This window comes from Saimiri boliviensis, chromosome 20 (genome assembly GCF_048565385.1).
Source record: "Saimiri boliviensis isolate mSaiBol1 chromosome 20, mSaiBol1.pri, whole genome shotgun sequence".
NCBI lineage: Eukaryota > Metazoa > Chordata > Mammalia > Primates > Cebidae > Saimiri > Saimiri boliviensis.
In genome coordinates this window covers 2,448,775-2,462,202 of record NC_133468.1, presented here as the reverse complement: position 1 = coordinate 2,462,202, position 13,428 = coordinate 2,448,775, and the positions used below count along the sequence as shown (strand labels likewise).

General features: G+C 49.9%; 1 protein-coding gene and 4 non-coding genes across 19 annotated transcripts in view; 1 reads left to right on the top strand and 4 right to left on the bottom strand.

Annotated features, from left to right (window-relative positions):
- LOC104649923 (uncharacterized) overlaps nt 1–13,428 on the top strand; it is a 67,063-nt gene that overhangs the window by 32,386 nt on the left and 21,249 nt on the right. For all 15 annotated transcript variants that reach the window (XM_074390495.1, XM_074390490.1, XM_074390489.1 and 12 more), the window contains 10 exons: nt 855–959; nt 2,345–2,417; nt 2,869–3,092; nt 4,879–4,983; nt 6,369–6,441; nt 6,894–7,117; nt 8,908–9,012; nt 10,398–10,470; nt 10,923–11,146; nt 12,930–13,034. In XM_074390495.1, coding sequence (XP_074246596.1) covers nt 855–959; nt 2,345–2,417; nt 2,869–3,092; nt 4,879–4,983; nt 6,369–6,441; nt 6,894–7,117; nt 8,908–9,012; nt 10,398–10,470; nt 10,923–11,146; nt 12,930–13,034 — 1,311 coding nt within the window. The remainder of the gene's footprint in view (nt 1–854; nt 960–2,344; nt 2,418–2,868; nt 3,093–4,878; nt 4,984–6,368; nt 6,442–6,893; nt 7,118–8,907; nt 9,013–10,397; nt 10,471–10,922; nt 11,147–12,929; nt 13,035–13,428) is intronic.
- Nucleotides 285–425, bottom strand: LOC141582532 (U4 spliceosomal RNA). Its single transcript, XR_012515370.1, has one exon. It is a non-coding gene; the product is annotated as a U4 spliceosomal RNA (small nuclear RNA).
- Nucleotides 4,309–4,449, bottom strand: LOC141582531 (U4 spliceosomal RNA). The gene has a single exon (XR_012515369.1). It is a non-coding gene; the product is annotated as a U4 spliceosomal RNA (small nuclear RNA).
- Nucleotides 8,338–8,478, bottom strand: LOC141582530 (U4 spliceosomal RNA). The gene has a single exon (XR_012515368.1). It is a non-coding gene; the product is annotated as a U4 spliceosomal RNA (small nuclear RNA).
- LOC141582529 (U4 spliceosomal RNA) lies at nt 12,360–12,500 on the bottom strand. Its single transcript, XR_012515367.1, has one exon. It is a non-coding gene; the product is annotated as a U4 spliceosomal RNA (small nuclear RNA).

The following is a 13,428-nucleotide window of genomic DNA, read 5'->3' as shown; positions in this document are numbered from 1 at the left end:
GCAACCTCTGCCTCCTGGGTTCAGATGATTGTTCTGCCTCAGCCTCCCGAGTTGCTGAGACTGTAGGCGCGTGCCACCGTGCCCAGCTAATTTCTTTGTATTTTTAGTAGAGACAGGCTTTCACCGTGTCAGCCGGGATGGTCCCGATCTCCTGACCTCGTGAAGTGCTCACCTCGGCCTTTCAGAGTGCTGGGATTCCAGGCGTGAGCCACCTTGCCCGGCCCGCAGATTCTTTTTTGTTTGTGTGTGTGTGTGTTTTTTTTTTTTTTTTTATTTTTATTCCTTCTCCCTAGAGACTGTCAGAAAGGGTCAATGCCGACTCTATTGCCTGTCTTCACGGCGGGGTATCGGGGAAAGTTTTCAATGAGCAATAATCTCATCTCAGATAAAACTCATTGGCTCGGATACTGCCACTGCGCAAAGCTCGCAGATTCTTTTTCGAGCAGGTGTTGTTAGAGTTTACATATTGTCCGGTTTCATGTCTAGATGCCTGTGACCATTCAGTGACCTTGCTACCTGGTGAGATATGTCAGTGTTGTAGCAACACTCCCCGAAAATAGTGTGACTAATTTTTGGAGACTTTCTGGGAAAAAATGTGGTTTAACTTTGCATAGACTCGCGGAGAGAATACGGCATTATGGTGTACCCGTACAGGGAGATTTTAGCCCGGGCATCTGGAAAGCAGGCTCATCTACTCACCAGGCTTCATCTAGGGCACCCTGGAATCTTCCTGTCAGAATTTGTATTCTTGCCCTGGGAACAATTCTGTGCTTGTGCTGTGACTTAACGCTGATTTGGTCACATGTGAAGTGTGATGTTCTTCACGTGACCTGCTTTTCTGAATTTGTTTACAGAAGATGGAAAAGATCATGAGGAGGACCAGAAATACGAAGACAAGCAAAATAAACTTCTTATGAGCCAGGCGGCCTGCGACCTGGGCTGCCGGCTGAAGACGGAAGGTAAGTTCTATAGGTTGACCATCACGAGTGTGCTGAAGAGTGTTCTGTGTTTTGTCTGAGATACGGAACGCTCTCTTCATCAGAATGTATTTCATTTTCCCCATACCTCTAGGCAAATATAACTTTGTATTTTAACATTTTGTTAAAAATGGATGAGAGAGAGGCCAGAGTATGTAGCCACCTTTCCACGTCTGCAGTATGGCGGGTGTGGGACTCAGGGTCAAATGTCAGCTATGGATTCCCGGCACAGGCACAGAACCACCTGTTTTTCTCAGCAAGAGGCTAAATCATGTTGACAGGAATCCTCTCTGTAGCACAGAAGATCCTGCAGACACGTAGCATCTAGGCTGTGGGTCTAAATGGCTGAGGCTCGTGAACTGCCATTCAGTTGAGGTTTCCGCTGAGGTCCGGTAGGGAAGGCTCCGTTCTGGGGGCCTGGGGGAACTCCGGTGATAGTACATGGTACCCGCCGTGGGAGCTTAAAGAGGACTCTGCTCCGCCCATAGTGTGATGGGAGGTGGTCTTTGGAACAAGAGGCGGCATCTGTCCAGTTGCAGAGGACAGAAAGGAGGCTGTGACAGGAGGGCGGTTGTTGGAGTGGAAAGAGGTCTGGATTCAGAAGGAAGGTTCCCAGGCTGTATCTTCAGCAGTGTCTTTAGTAACTGTCGGTGAGCAATTGATTTCTCCTTCCTGACTTTCTGTCTCTTCATCTGCAAAGTCAGGCAAATTTCTCTCTCTCCATCTGCAAAGGCAGATGCCTTGCAGCGTCTGAAGCATTCAAGTGTGCGATCACTTAGGACCGCTTCTCCAGATGAGATGAAACCCCTCGCTGTGTGGTGTTGGAGACAGCACTTGATGTGCGGGCATTGGGTGTTAGGAAGCGGTTCAACCCAGACCGGAGCACTCCCTGTGGAGAGCACGTCCCAGAATAACATAGCAGAAGCCACTGGGAGGGCCTGTGAAGTCACCTGATGTGCAGAGAATTGTGGGACAAGTTTGTTTGTCCTCTCCTAAGGGAAAGAAACGGGTTGTAAATGTGAACTGTGACAGGAAGGCAAGCGTGTCCCTGGGCATCAGATCTGTGTCAGGATGGGGGAGACAGCTGCCAAAGTCCAGAGAGAGGCCCCACGAGCCTCCAGTGATGTGGGAGCAGAAGGTCTTTTCAACATTTGGCCTCCTCTTGACGGTGAGCCTCCGGATCAGAAATGCATTGCCCGGTGGATCAGGAAACCGTGCCAGGGTTCTCTTGTGAAAGAGAAATCGTGAGAGCTTTCAGTAGATCAGGGACCCACACACGGACGTCCGTGTCCCTGTGCACATTGGGCTGAGTGTGCTTGCAGAGTGTGAAGTGGGAAATATCTGAACGAACACATCTGTACTTGCAGAAAATGACGCAGATGAGGATGAAGGTGTTCATGTCGCAGAGGCTGAGATAATACAGGAGTCACGTGCCCCCAGGTAATGCTGAATAATCAGGGGCAAGTAGTGGGTGGTAAAGTATGGGAAAGTTCTAGAATCTCACCCTCTCTGGTGTCTACCGTGGGCCAAAAGCCTCCGCTCCCTTGGCCACAATACGTTCAGTTGAACCCAACTGAGACACAGGGCGTGGCAGCTGTTGTGGTTCTTTGTATGTGCCGAGTGCCGTGTCTGAATTCTGCAGGGATAACTGAGTCTCTGTTCTTCTCAGCTCCTTTCTGCCCCGTGTGATGAATACCAGCTGCTCCCTTTCTCTCCGGTTCCCATGGCAGCCATGCTCTGTGGCAGAGAGGAAGATTGCCTGTTTCCTCTCAAAGGGAACCTCCCATTTGCCTTCTGAGACCCCCGTCTTATTCCTCCTGTGAAAACCAGCCAGGACTTCGTGGGGTCCAATCCCCCTTTGTTTAACGTTTTGTCATCTCTATACCGTCAGGCTCATCGGGGAGGTGCCAAAGGTTGATGTCCAGAGAGTCCCTGAAGACTCACTGGAGGAATGTGCCATCACTCGTTCAAGTAGCTACGGCCCGACTGCCTCCAGCCAGCCTCACGGAGACACCGATGAAATCACGTTTGAGGAAGACAACGTGGACTCTGCACTGGTGGCAGGGAGTCCATCATCTCATGATGTAGTGGAGGATGCTCTGGTCATTCTTTCAGGTGACCTCTACATTCCTTGTTTTTGGCACCTCTGTCTAGGCTGGGGAAGATCACCTCGGAAGACGGGCTCTATACACACGGATGGGTTTGAATAAAAATGTGGGATGGGATAGTAAACACGGATGATCAGGGAATTTTTATCTCTTCCTCAGCTCGTGCCGTGCGTTTGTCTCCCAGGCCCAAGTATCAAGTTACCAGACCCCAGGCCAGTGTGACAAACTCATGGTCACCTGAGTGCTGGAGGTGACCAGTAGGTGTCTGTCAGGTGTCCTAGCTTTGAGTCGGTATCTCTCATCACCTGTAATGATGTCATCTGTCCCTGAACGAAGTTCATGGAGTTTCCATTTCTTTCTAAGGAAACGGGGAGCCTTGCCTGTTTATTGGGGGATATCGTTCCCCAGGTTTCACTGCTCCGAGCTTCAGTCTTGATCTCTTTTAAGTCAGCTTGCTTAGCTGCACAGTCACCTTGAAACCAGGATGAAAACATTTGCCCTTTACCTTGCTGGTATGTTTCCGTAAAGCGAGGCTCACCCCGGCTCTCCGCCCCGTCAGTGCCACGGCCGGTGCGATTGTTCTTGGTAGCATCACGTGTTGTTTGCTGTTGTTGAGTTGGAGTCTTATTTTGTCACCCAGGCTGGAGTGCAGTGGCACCCTCTTGGCTTACTGCAATCTCCGCTTCACGGACTCCAGTGATTCTCCTGCCTCTGCCTCCTGAGTAGCTGGGACCACAGGTGCCCACCACCACACCTGGCTAATTTTTGTATTTTTAGTGGAGACGAGGTTTCACCATATTGGCCAGGCTGGTTTTGAACTCCAGACCTCCAATTTTTGACCCACCTCGTCCTTTCAAATCAAGGATTTTTTTTTTTTTTTGAGATGGAGTGTCCCTCTGTCATTCAGGCTGGAGTTCAGTTGCACGATGTCAGGTGACTGCAACCTCTGCCTCCTGGGTTCAGATGATTGTTCTGCCTCAGCCTCCCGAGTTGCTGAGACTGTAGGCGCGTGCCACCGTGCCCAGCTAATTTCTTTGTATTTTTAGTAGAGACAGGCTTTCACCGTGTCAGCCGGGATGGTCCCGATCTCCTGACCTCGTGAAGTGCTCACCTCGGCCTTTCAGAGTGCTGGGATTCCAGGCGTGAGCCACCTTGCCCGGCCCGCAGATTCTTTTTTGTTTGTGTGTGTGTGTGTTTTTTTTTTTTTTTTTATTTTTATTCCTTCTCCCTAGAGACTGTCAGAAAGGGTCAATGCCGACTCTATTGCCTGTCTTCACGGCGGGGTATCGGGGAAAGTTTTCAATGAGCAATAATCTCATCTCAGATAAAACTCATTGGCTCGGATACTGCCACTGCGCAAAGCTCGCAGATTCTTTTTCGAGCAGGTGTTGTTAGAGTTTACATATTGTCCGGTTTCATGTCTAGATGCCTGTGACCATTCAGTGACCTTGCTACCTGGTGAGATACGTCAGTGTTGTAGCAACACTCCCCGAAAATAGTGTGACTAATTTTTGGAGACTTTCTGGGAAAAAATGTGGTTTAACTTTGCATAGACTCGCGGAGAGAATACGGCATTATGGTGTACCCGTACAGGGAGATTTTAGCCCGGGCATCTGGAAAGCAGGCTCATCTACTCACCAGGCTTCATCTAGGGCACCCTGGAATCTTCCTGTCAGAATTTGTATTCTTGCCCTGGGAACAATTCTGTGCTTGTGCTGTGACTTAACGCTGATTTGGTCACATGTGAAGTGTGATGTTCTTCACGTGACCTGCTTTTCTGAATTTGTTTACAGAAGATGGAAAAGATCATGAGGAGGACCAGAAATACGAAGACAAGCAAAATAAACTTCTTATGAGCCAGGCGGCCTGCGACCTGGGCTGCCGGCTGAAGACGGAAGGTAAGTTCTATAGGTTGACCATCACGAGTGTGCTGAAGAGTGTTCTGTGTTTTGTCTGAGATACGGAACGCTCTCTTCATCAGAATGTATTTCATTTTCCCCATACCTCTAGGCAAATATAACTTTGTATTTTAACATTTTGTTAAAAATGGATGAGAGAGAGGCCAGAGTATGTAGCCACCTTTCCACGTCTGCAGTATGGCGGGTGTGGGACTCAGGGTCAAATGTCAGCTATGGATTCCCGGCACAGGCACAGAACCACCTGTTTTTCTCAGCAAGAGGCTAAATCATGTTGACAGGAATCCTCTCTGTAGCACAGAAGATCCTGCAGACACGTAGCATCTAGGCTGTGGGTCTAAATGGCTGAGGCTCGTGAACTGCCATTCAGTTGAGGTTTCCGCTGAGGTCCGGTAGGGAAGGCTCCGTTCTGGGGGCCTGGGGGAACTCCGGTGATAGTACACGGTACCCGCCGTGGGAGCTTAAAGAGGACTCTGCTCCGCCCATAGTGTGATGGGAGGTGGTCTTTGGAACAAGAGGCGGCATCTGTCCAGTTGCAGAGGACAGAAAGGAGGCTGTGACAGGAGGGCGGTTGTTGGAGTGGAAAGAGGTCTGGATTCAGAAGGAAGGTTCCCAGGCTGTATCTTCAGCAGTGTCTTTAGTAACTGTCGGTGAGCAATTGATTTCTCCTTCCTGACTTTCTGTCTCTTCATCTGCAAAGTCAGGCAAATTTCTCTCTCTCCATCTGCAAAGGCAGATGCCTTGCAGCGTCTGAAGCATTCAAGTGTGCGATCACTTAGGACCGCTTCTCCAGATGAGATGAAGCCCCTCGCTGTGTGGTGTTGGAGACAGCACTTGATGTGCGGGCATTGGGTGTTAGGAAGCGGTTCAACCCAGACCGGAGCACTCCCTGTGGAGAGCACGTCCCAGAATAACATAGCAGAAGCCACTGGGAGGGCCTGTGAAGTCACCTGATGTGCAGAGAATTGTGGGACAAGTTTGTTTGTCCTCTCCTAAGGGAAAGAAACGGGTTGTAAATGTGAACTGTGACAGGAAGGCAAGCGTGTCCCTGGGCATCAGATCTGTGTCAGGATGGGGGAGACAGCTGCCAAAGTCCAGAGAGAGGCCCCACGAGCCTCCAGTGATGTGGGAGCAGAAGGTCTTTTCAACATTTGGCCTCCTCTTGACGGTGAGCCTCCGGATCAGAAATGCATTGCCCGGTGGATCAGGAAACCGTGCCAGGGTTCTCTTGTGAAAGAGAAATCGTGAGAGCTTTCAGTAGATCAGGGACCCACACACGGACGTCCGTGTCCCTGTGCACATTGGGCTGAGTGTGCTTGCAGAGTGTGAAGTGGGAAATATCTGAACGAACACATCTGTACTTGCAGAAAATGACGCAGATGAGGATGAAGGTGTTCATGTCGCAGAGGCTGAGATAATACAGGAGTCACGTGCCCCCAGGTAATGCTGAATAATCAGGGGCAAGTAGTGGGTGGTAAAGTATGGGAAAGTTCTAGAATCTCACCCTCTCTGGTGTCTACCGTGGGCCAAAAGCCTCCGCTCCCTTGGCCACAATACGTTCAGTTGAACCCAACTGAGACACAGGGCGTGGCAGCTGTTGTGGTTCTTTGTATGTGCCGAGTGCCGTGTCTGAATTCTGCAGGGATAACTGAGTCTCTGTTCTTCTCAGCTCCTTTCTGCCCCGTGTGATGAATACCAGCTGCTCCCTTTCTCTCCGGTTCCCATGGCAGCCATGCTCTGTGGCAGAGAGGAGGATTGCCTGTTTCCTCTCAAAGGGAACCTCCCATTTGCCTTCTGAGACCCCCTGTCTTATTCCTCCTGTGAAAACCAGCCAGGACTTCGTGGGGTCCAATCCCCCTTTGTTTAACGTTTTGTCATCTCTATACCGTCAGGCTCATCGGGGAGGTGCCAAAGGTTGATGTCCAGAGAGTCCCTGAAGACTCACTGGAGGAATGTGCCATCACTCGTTCAAGTAGCTACGGCCCGACTGCCTCCAGCCAGCCTCACGGAGACACCGATGAAATCACGTTTGAGGAAGACAACGTGGACTCTGCACTGGTGGCAGGGAGTCCATCATCTCATGATGTAGTGGAGGATGCTCTGGTCATTCTTTCAGGTGACCTCTACATTCCTTGTTTTTGGCACCTCTGTCTAGGCTGGGGAAGATCACCTCGGAAGACGGGCTCTATACACACGGATGGGTTTGAATAAAAATGTGGGATGGGATAGTAAACACGGATGATCAGGGAATTTTTATCTCTTCCTCAGCTCGTGCCGTGCGTTTGTCTCCCAGGCCCAAGTATCAAGTTACCAGACCCCAGGCCAGTGTGACAAACTCATGGTCACCTGAGTGCTGGAGGTGTCCAGTAGGTGTCTGTCAGGTGTCCTAGCTTTGAGTCGGTATCTCTCATCACCTGTAATGATGTCATCTGTCCCTGAACGAAGTTCATGGAGTTTCCATTTCTTTCTAAGGAAACGGGGAGCCTTGCCTGTTTATTGGGGGATATCGTTCCCCAGGTTTCACTGCTCCGAGCTTCAGTCTTGATCTCTTTTAAGTCAGCTTGCTTAGCTGCACAGTCACCTTGAAACCAGGATGAAAACATTTGCCCTTTACCTTGCTGGTATGTTTCCGTAAAGCGAGGCTCACCCCGGCTCTCCGCCCCGTCAGTGCCACGCCGGTGCGATTGTTCTTGGTAGCATCACGTGTTGCTTGCTGTTGTTGAGTTGGAGTCTTATTTTGTCACCCAGGCTGGAGTGCAGTGGCACCCTCTTGGCTTACTGCAATCTCCGCTTCACGGACTCCAGTGATTCTCCTGCCTCTGCCTCCTGAGTAGCTGGGACCACAGGTGCCCACCACCACACCTGGCTAATTTTTGTATTTTTAGTGGAGACGAGGTTTCACCATATTGGCCAGGCTGGTTTTGAACTCCAGACCTCCAATTTTTGACCCACCTTGTCCTTTCAAATCAAGGATTTTTTTTTTTTTTTTTTTTGAGATGGAGTGTCCCTCTGTCATTCAGGCTGGAGTTCAGTTGCACGATGTCAGGTGACTGCAACCTCTGCCTCCTGGGTTCAGATGATTGTTCTGCCTCAGCCTCCCGAGTTGCTGAGACTGTAGGCGCGTGCCACCGTGCCCAGCTAATTTCTTTGTATTTTTAGTAGAGACAGGCTTTCACCGTGTCAGCCGGGATGGTCCCGATCTCCTGACCTCGTGAAGTGCTCACCTCGGCCTTTCAGAGTGCTGGGATTCCAGGCGTGAGCCACCTTGCCCGGCCCGCAGATTCTTTTTTGTTTGTGTGTGTGTGTGTTTTTTTTTTTTTTTTTTTTTTTATTCCTTCTCCCTAGAGACTGTCAGAAAGGGTCAATGCCGACTCTATTGCCTGTCTTCACGGCGGGGTATCGGGGAAAGTTTTCAATGAGCAATAATCTCATCTCAGATAAAACTCATTGGCTCGGATACTGCCACTGCGCAAAGCTCGCAGATTCTTTTTCGAGCAGGTGTTGTTAGAGTTTACATATTGTCCGGTTTCATGTCTAGATGCCTGTGACCATTCAGTGACCTTGCTACCTGGTGAGATACGTCAGTGTTGTAGCAACACTCCCCGAAAATAGTGTGACTAATTTTTGGAGACTTTCTGGGAAAAAATGTGGTTTAACTTTGCATAGACTCGCGGAGAGAATACGGCATTATGGTGTACCCGTACAGGGAGATTTTAGCCCGGGCATCTGGAAAGCAGGCTCATCTACTCACCAGGCTTCATCTAGGGCACCCTGGAATCTTCCTGTCAGAATTTGTATTCTTGCCCTGGGAACAATTCTGTGCTTGTGCTGTGACTTAACGCTGATTTGGTCACATGTGAAGTGTGATGTTCTTCACGTGACCTGCTTTTCTGAATTTGTTTACAGAAGATGGAAAAGATCATGAGGAGGACCAGAAATACGAAGACAAGCAAAATAAACTTCTTATGAGCCAGGCGGCCTGCGACCTGGGCTGCCGGCTGAAGACGGAAGGTAAGTTCTATAGGTTGACCATCACGAGTGTGCTGAAGAGTGTTCTGTGTTTTGTCTGAGATACGGAACGCTCTCTTCATCAGAATGTATTTCATTTTCCCCATACCTCTAGGCAAATATAACTTTGTATTTTAACATTTTGTTAAAAATGGATGAGAGAGAGGCCAGAGTATGTAGCCACCTTTCCACGTCTGCAGTATGGCGGGTGTGGGACTCAGGGTCAAATGTCAGCTATGGATTCCCGGCACAGGCACAGAACCACCTGTTTTTCTCAGCAAGAGGCTAAATCATGTTGACAGGAATCCTCTCTGTAGCACAGAAGATCCTGCAGACACGTAGCATCTAGGCTGTGGGTCTAAATGGCTGAGGCTCGTGAACTGCCATTCAGTTGAGGTTTCCGCTGAGGTCCGGTAGGGAAGGCTCCGTTCTGGGGGCCTGGGGGAACTCCGGTGATAGTACACGGTACCCGCCGTGGGAGCTTAAAGAGGACTCTGCTCCGCCCATAGTGTGATGGGAGGTGGTCTTTGGAACAAGAGGCGGCATCTGTCCAGTTGCAGAGGACAGAAAGGAGGCTGTGACAGGAGGGCGGTTGTTGGAGTGGAAAGAGGTCTGGATTCAGAAGGAAGGTTCCCAGGCTGTATCTTCAGCAGTGTCTTTAGTAACTGTCGGTGAGCAATTGATTTCTCCTTCCTGACTTTCTGTCTCTTCATCTGCAAAGTCAGGCAAATTTCTCTCTCTCCATCTGCAAAGGCAGATGCCTTGCAGCGTCTGAAGCATTCAAGTGTGCGATCACTTAGGACCGCTTCTCCAGATGAGATGAAGCCCCTCGCTGTGTGGTGTTGGAGACAGCACTTGATGTGCGGGCATTGGGTGTTAGGAAGCGGTTCAACCCAGACCGGAGCACTCCCTGTGGAGAGCACGTCCCAGAATAACATAGCAGAAGCCACTGGGAGGGCCTGTGAAGTCACCTGATGTGCAGAGAATTGTGGGACAAGTTTGTTTGTCCTCTCCTAAGGGAAAGAAACGGGTTGTAAATGTGAACTGTGACAGGAAGGCAAGCGTGTCCCTGGGCATCAGATCTGTGTCAGGATGGGGGAGACAGCTGCCAAAGTCCAGAGAGAGGCCCCACGAGCCTCCAGTGATGTGGGAGCAGAAGGTCTTTTCAACATTTGGCCTCCTCTTGACGGTGAGCCTCCGGATCAGAAATGCATTGCCCGGTGGATCAGGAAACCGTGCCAGGGTTCTCTTGTGAAAGAGAAATCGTGAGAGCTTTCAGTAGATCAGGGACCCACACACGGACGTCCGTGTCCCTGTGCACATTGGGCTGAGTGTGCTTGCAGAGTGTGAAGTGGGAAATATCTGAACGAACACATCTGTACTTGCAGAAAATGACGCAGATGAGGATGAAGGTGTTCATGTCGCAGAGGCTGAGATAATACAGGAGTCACGTGCCCCCAGGTAATGCTGAATAATCAGGGGCAAGTAGTGGGTGGTAAAGTATGGGAAAGTTCTAGAATCTCACCCTCTCTGGTGTCTACCGTGGGCCAAAAGCCTCCGCTCCCTTGGCCACAATACGTTCAGTTGAACCCAACTGAGACACAGGGCGTGGCAGCTGTTGTGGTTCTTTGTATGTGCCGAGTGCCGTGTCTGAATTCTGCAGGGATAACTGAGTCTCTGTTCTTCTCAGCTCCTTTCTGCCCCGTGTGATGAATACCAGCTGCTCCCTTTCTCTCCGGTTCCCATGGCAGCCATGCTCTGTGGCAGAGAGGAAGATTGCCTGTTTCCTCTCAAAGGGAACCTCCCATTTGCCTTCTGAGACCCCCTGTCTTATTCCTCCTGTGAAAACCAGCCAGGACTTCGTGGGGTCCAATCCCCCTTTGTTTAACGTTTTGTCATCTCTATACCGTCAGGCTCATCGGGGAGGTGCCAAAGGTTGATGTCCAGAGAGTCCCTGAAGACTCACTGGAGGAATGTGCCATCACTCGTTCAAGTAGCTACGGCCCGACTGCCTCCAGCCAGCCTCACGGAGACACCGATGAAATCACGTTTGAGGAAGACAACGTGGACTCTGCACTGGTGGCAGGGAGTCCATCATCTCATGATGTAGTGGAGGATGCTCTGGTCATTCTTTCAGGTGACCTCTACATTCCTTGTTTTTGGCACCTCTGTCTAGGCTGGGGAAGATCACCTCGGAAGACGGGCTCTATACACACGGATGGGTTTGAATAAAAATGTGGGATGAGATAGTAAACACGGATGATCAGGGAATTTTTATCTCTTCCTCAGCTCGTGCCGTGCGTTTGTCTCCCAGGCCCAAGTATCAAGTTACCAGACCCCAGGCCAGTGTGACAAACTCATGGTCACCTGAGTGCTGGAGGTGTCCAGTAGGTGTCTGTCAGGTGTCCTAGCTTTGAGTCGGTATCTCTCATCACCTGTAATGATGTCATCTGTCCCTGAACGAAGTTCATGGAGTTTCCATTTCTTTCTAAGGAAACGGGGAGCCTTGCCTGTTTATTGGGGGATATCGTTCCCCAGGTTTCACTGCTCCGAGCTTCAGTCTTGATCTCTTTTAAGTCAGCTTGCTTAGCTGCACAGTCACCTTGAAACCAGGATGAAAACATTTGCCCTTTACCTTGCTGGTATGTTTCCGTAAAGCGAGGCTCACCCCGGCTCTCCGCCCCGTCAGTGCCACGCCGGTGCGATTGTTCTTGGTAGCATCACGTGTTGCTTGCTGTTGTTGAGTTGGAGTCTTATTTTGTCACCCAGGCTGGAGTGCAGTGGCACCCTCTTGGCTTACTGCAATCTCCGCTTCACGGACTCCAGTGATTCTCCTGCCTCTGCCTCCTGAGTAGCTGGGACCACAGGTGCCCACCACCACACCTGGCTAATTTTTGTATTTTTAGTGGAGACGAGGTTTCACCATATTGGCCAGGCTGGTTTTGAACTCCAGACCTCCAATTTTTGACCCACCTTGTCCTTTCAAATCAAGGATTTTTTTTTTTTTTTTTTTTGAGATGGAGTGTCCCTCTGTCATTCAGGCTGGAGTTCAGTTGCACGATGTCAGGTGACTGCAACCTCTGCCTCCTGGGTTCAGACGATTGTTCTGCCTCAGCCTCCCGAGTTGCTGAGACTGTAGGCGCGTGCCACCGTGCCCAGCTAATTTCTTTGTATTTTTAGTAGAGACAGGCTTTCACCGTGTCAGCCGGGATGGTCCCGATCTCCTGACCTCGTGAAGTGCTCACCTCGGCCTTTCAGAGTGCTGGGATTCCAGGCGTGAGCCACCTTGCCCGGCCTGCAGATTCTTTTTTGTTTGTGTGTGTGTTTTTTTTTTTTTTTTTTTTATTCCTTCTCCCTAGAGACTGTCAGAAAGGGTCAATGCCGACTCTATTGCCTGTCTTCACGGCGGGGTATCGGGGAAAGTTTTCAATGAGCAATAATCTCATCTCAGATAAAACTCATTGGCTCGGATACTGCCACTGCGCAAAGCTCGCAGATTCTTTTTCGAGCAGGTGTTGTTAGAGTTTACATATTGTCCGGTTTCATGTCTAGATGCCTGTGACCATTCAGTGACCTTGCTACCTGGTGAGATACGTCAGTGTTGTAGCAACACTCCCCGAAAATAGTGTGACTAATTTTTGGAGACTTTCTGGGAAAAAATGTGGTTTAACTTTGCATAGACTCGCGGAGAGAATACGGCATTATGGTGTACCCGTACAGGGAGATTTTAGCCCGGGCATCTGGAAAGCAGGCTCATCTACTCACCAGGCTTCATCTAGGGCACCCTGGAATCTTCCTGTCAGAATTTGTATTCTTGCCCTGGGAACAATTCTGTGCTTGTGCTGTGACTTAACGCTGATTTGGTCACATGTGAAGTGTGATGTTCTTCACGTGACCTGCTTTTCTGAATTTGTTTACAGAAGATGGAAAAGATCATGAGGAGGACCAGAAATACGAAGACAAGCAAAATAAACTTCTTATGAGCCAGGCGGCCTGCGACCTGGGCTGCCGGCTGAAGACGGAAGGTAAGTTCTATAGGTTGACCATCACGAGTGTGCTGAAGAGTGTTCTGTGTTTTGTCTGAGATACGGAACGCTCTCTTCATCAGAATGTATTTCATTTTCCCCATACCTCTAGGCAAATATAACTTTGTATTTTAACATTTTGTTAAAAATGGATGAGAGAGAGGCCAGAGTATGTAGCCACCTTTCCACGTCTGCAGTATGGCGGGTGTGGGACTCAGGGTCAAATGTCAGCTATGGATTCCCGGCACAGGCACAGAACCACCTGTTTTTCTCAGCAAGAGGCTAAATCATGTTGACAGGAATCCTCTCTGTAGCACAGAAGATCCTGCAGACACGTAGCATCTAGGCTGTGGGTCTAAATGGCTGAGGCTCGTGAACTGCCATTCAGTTGAGG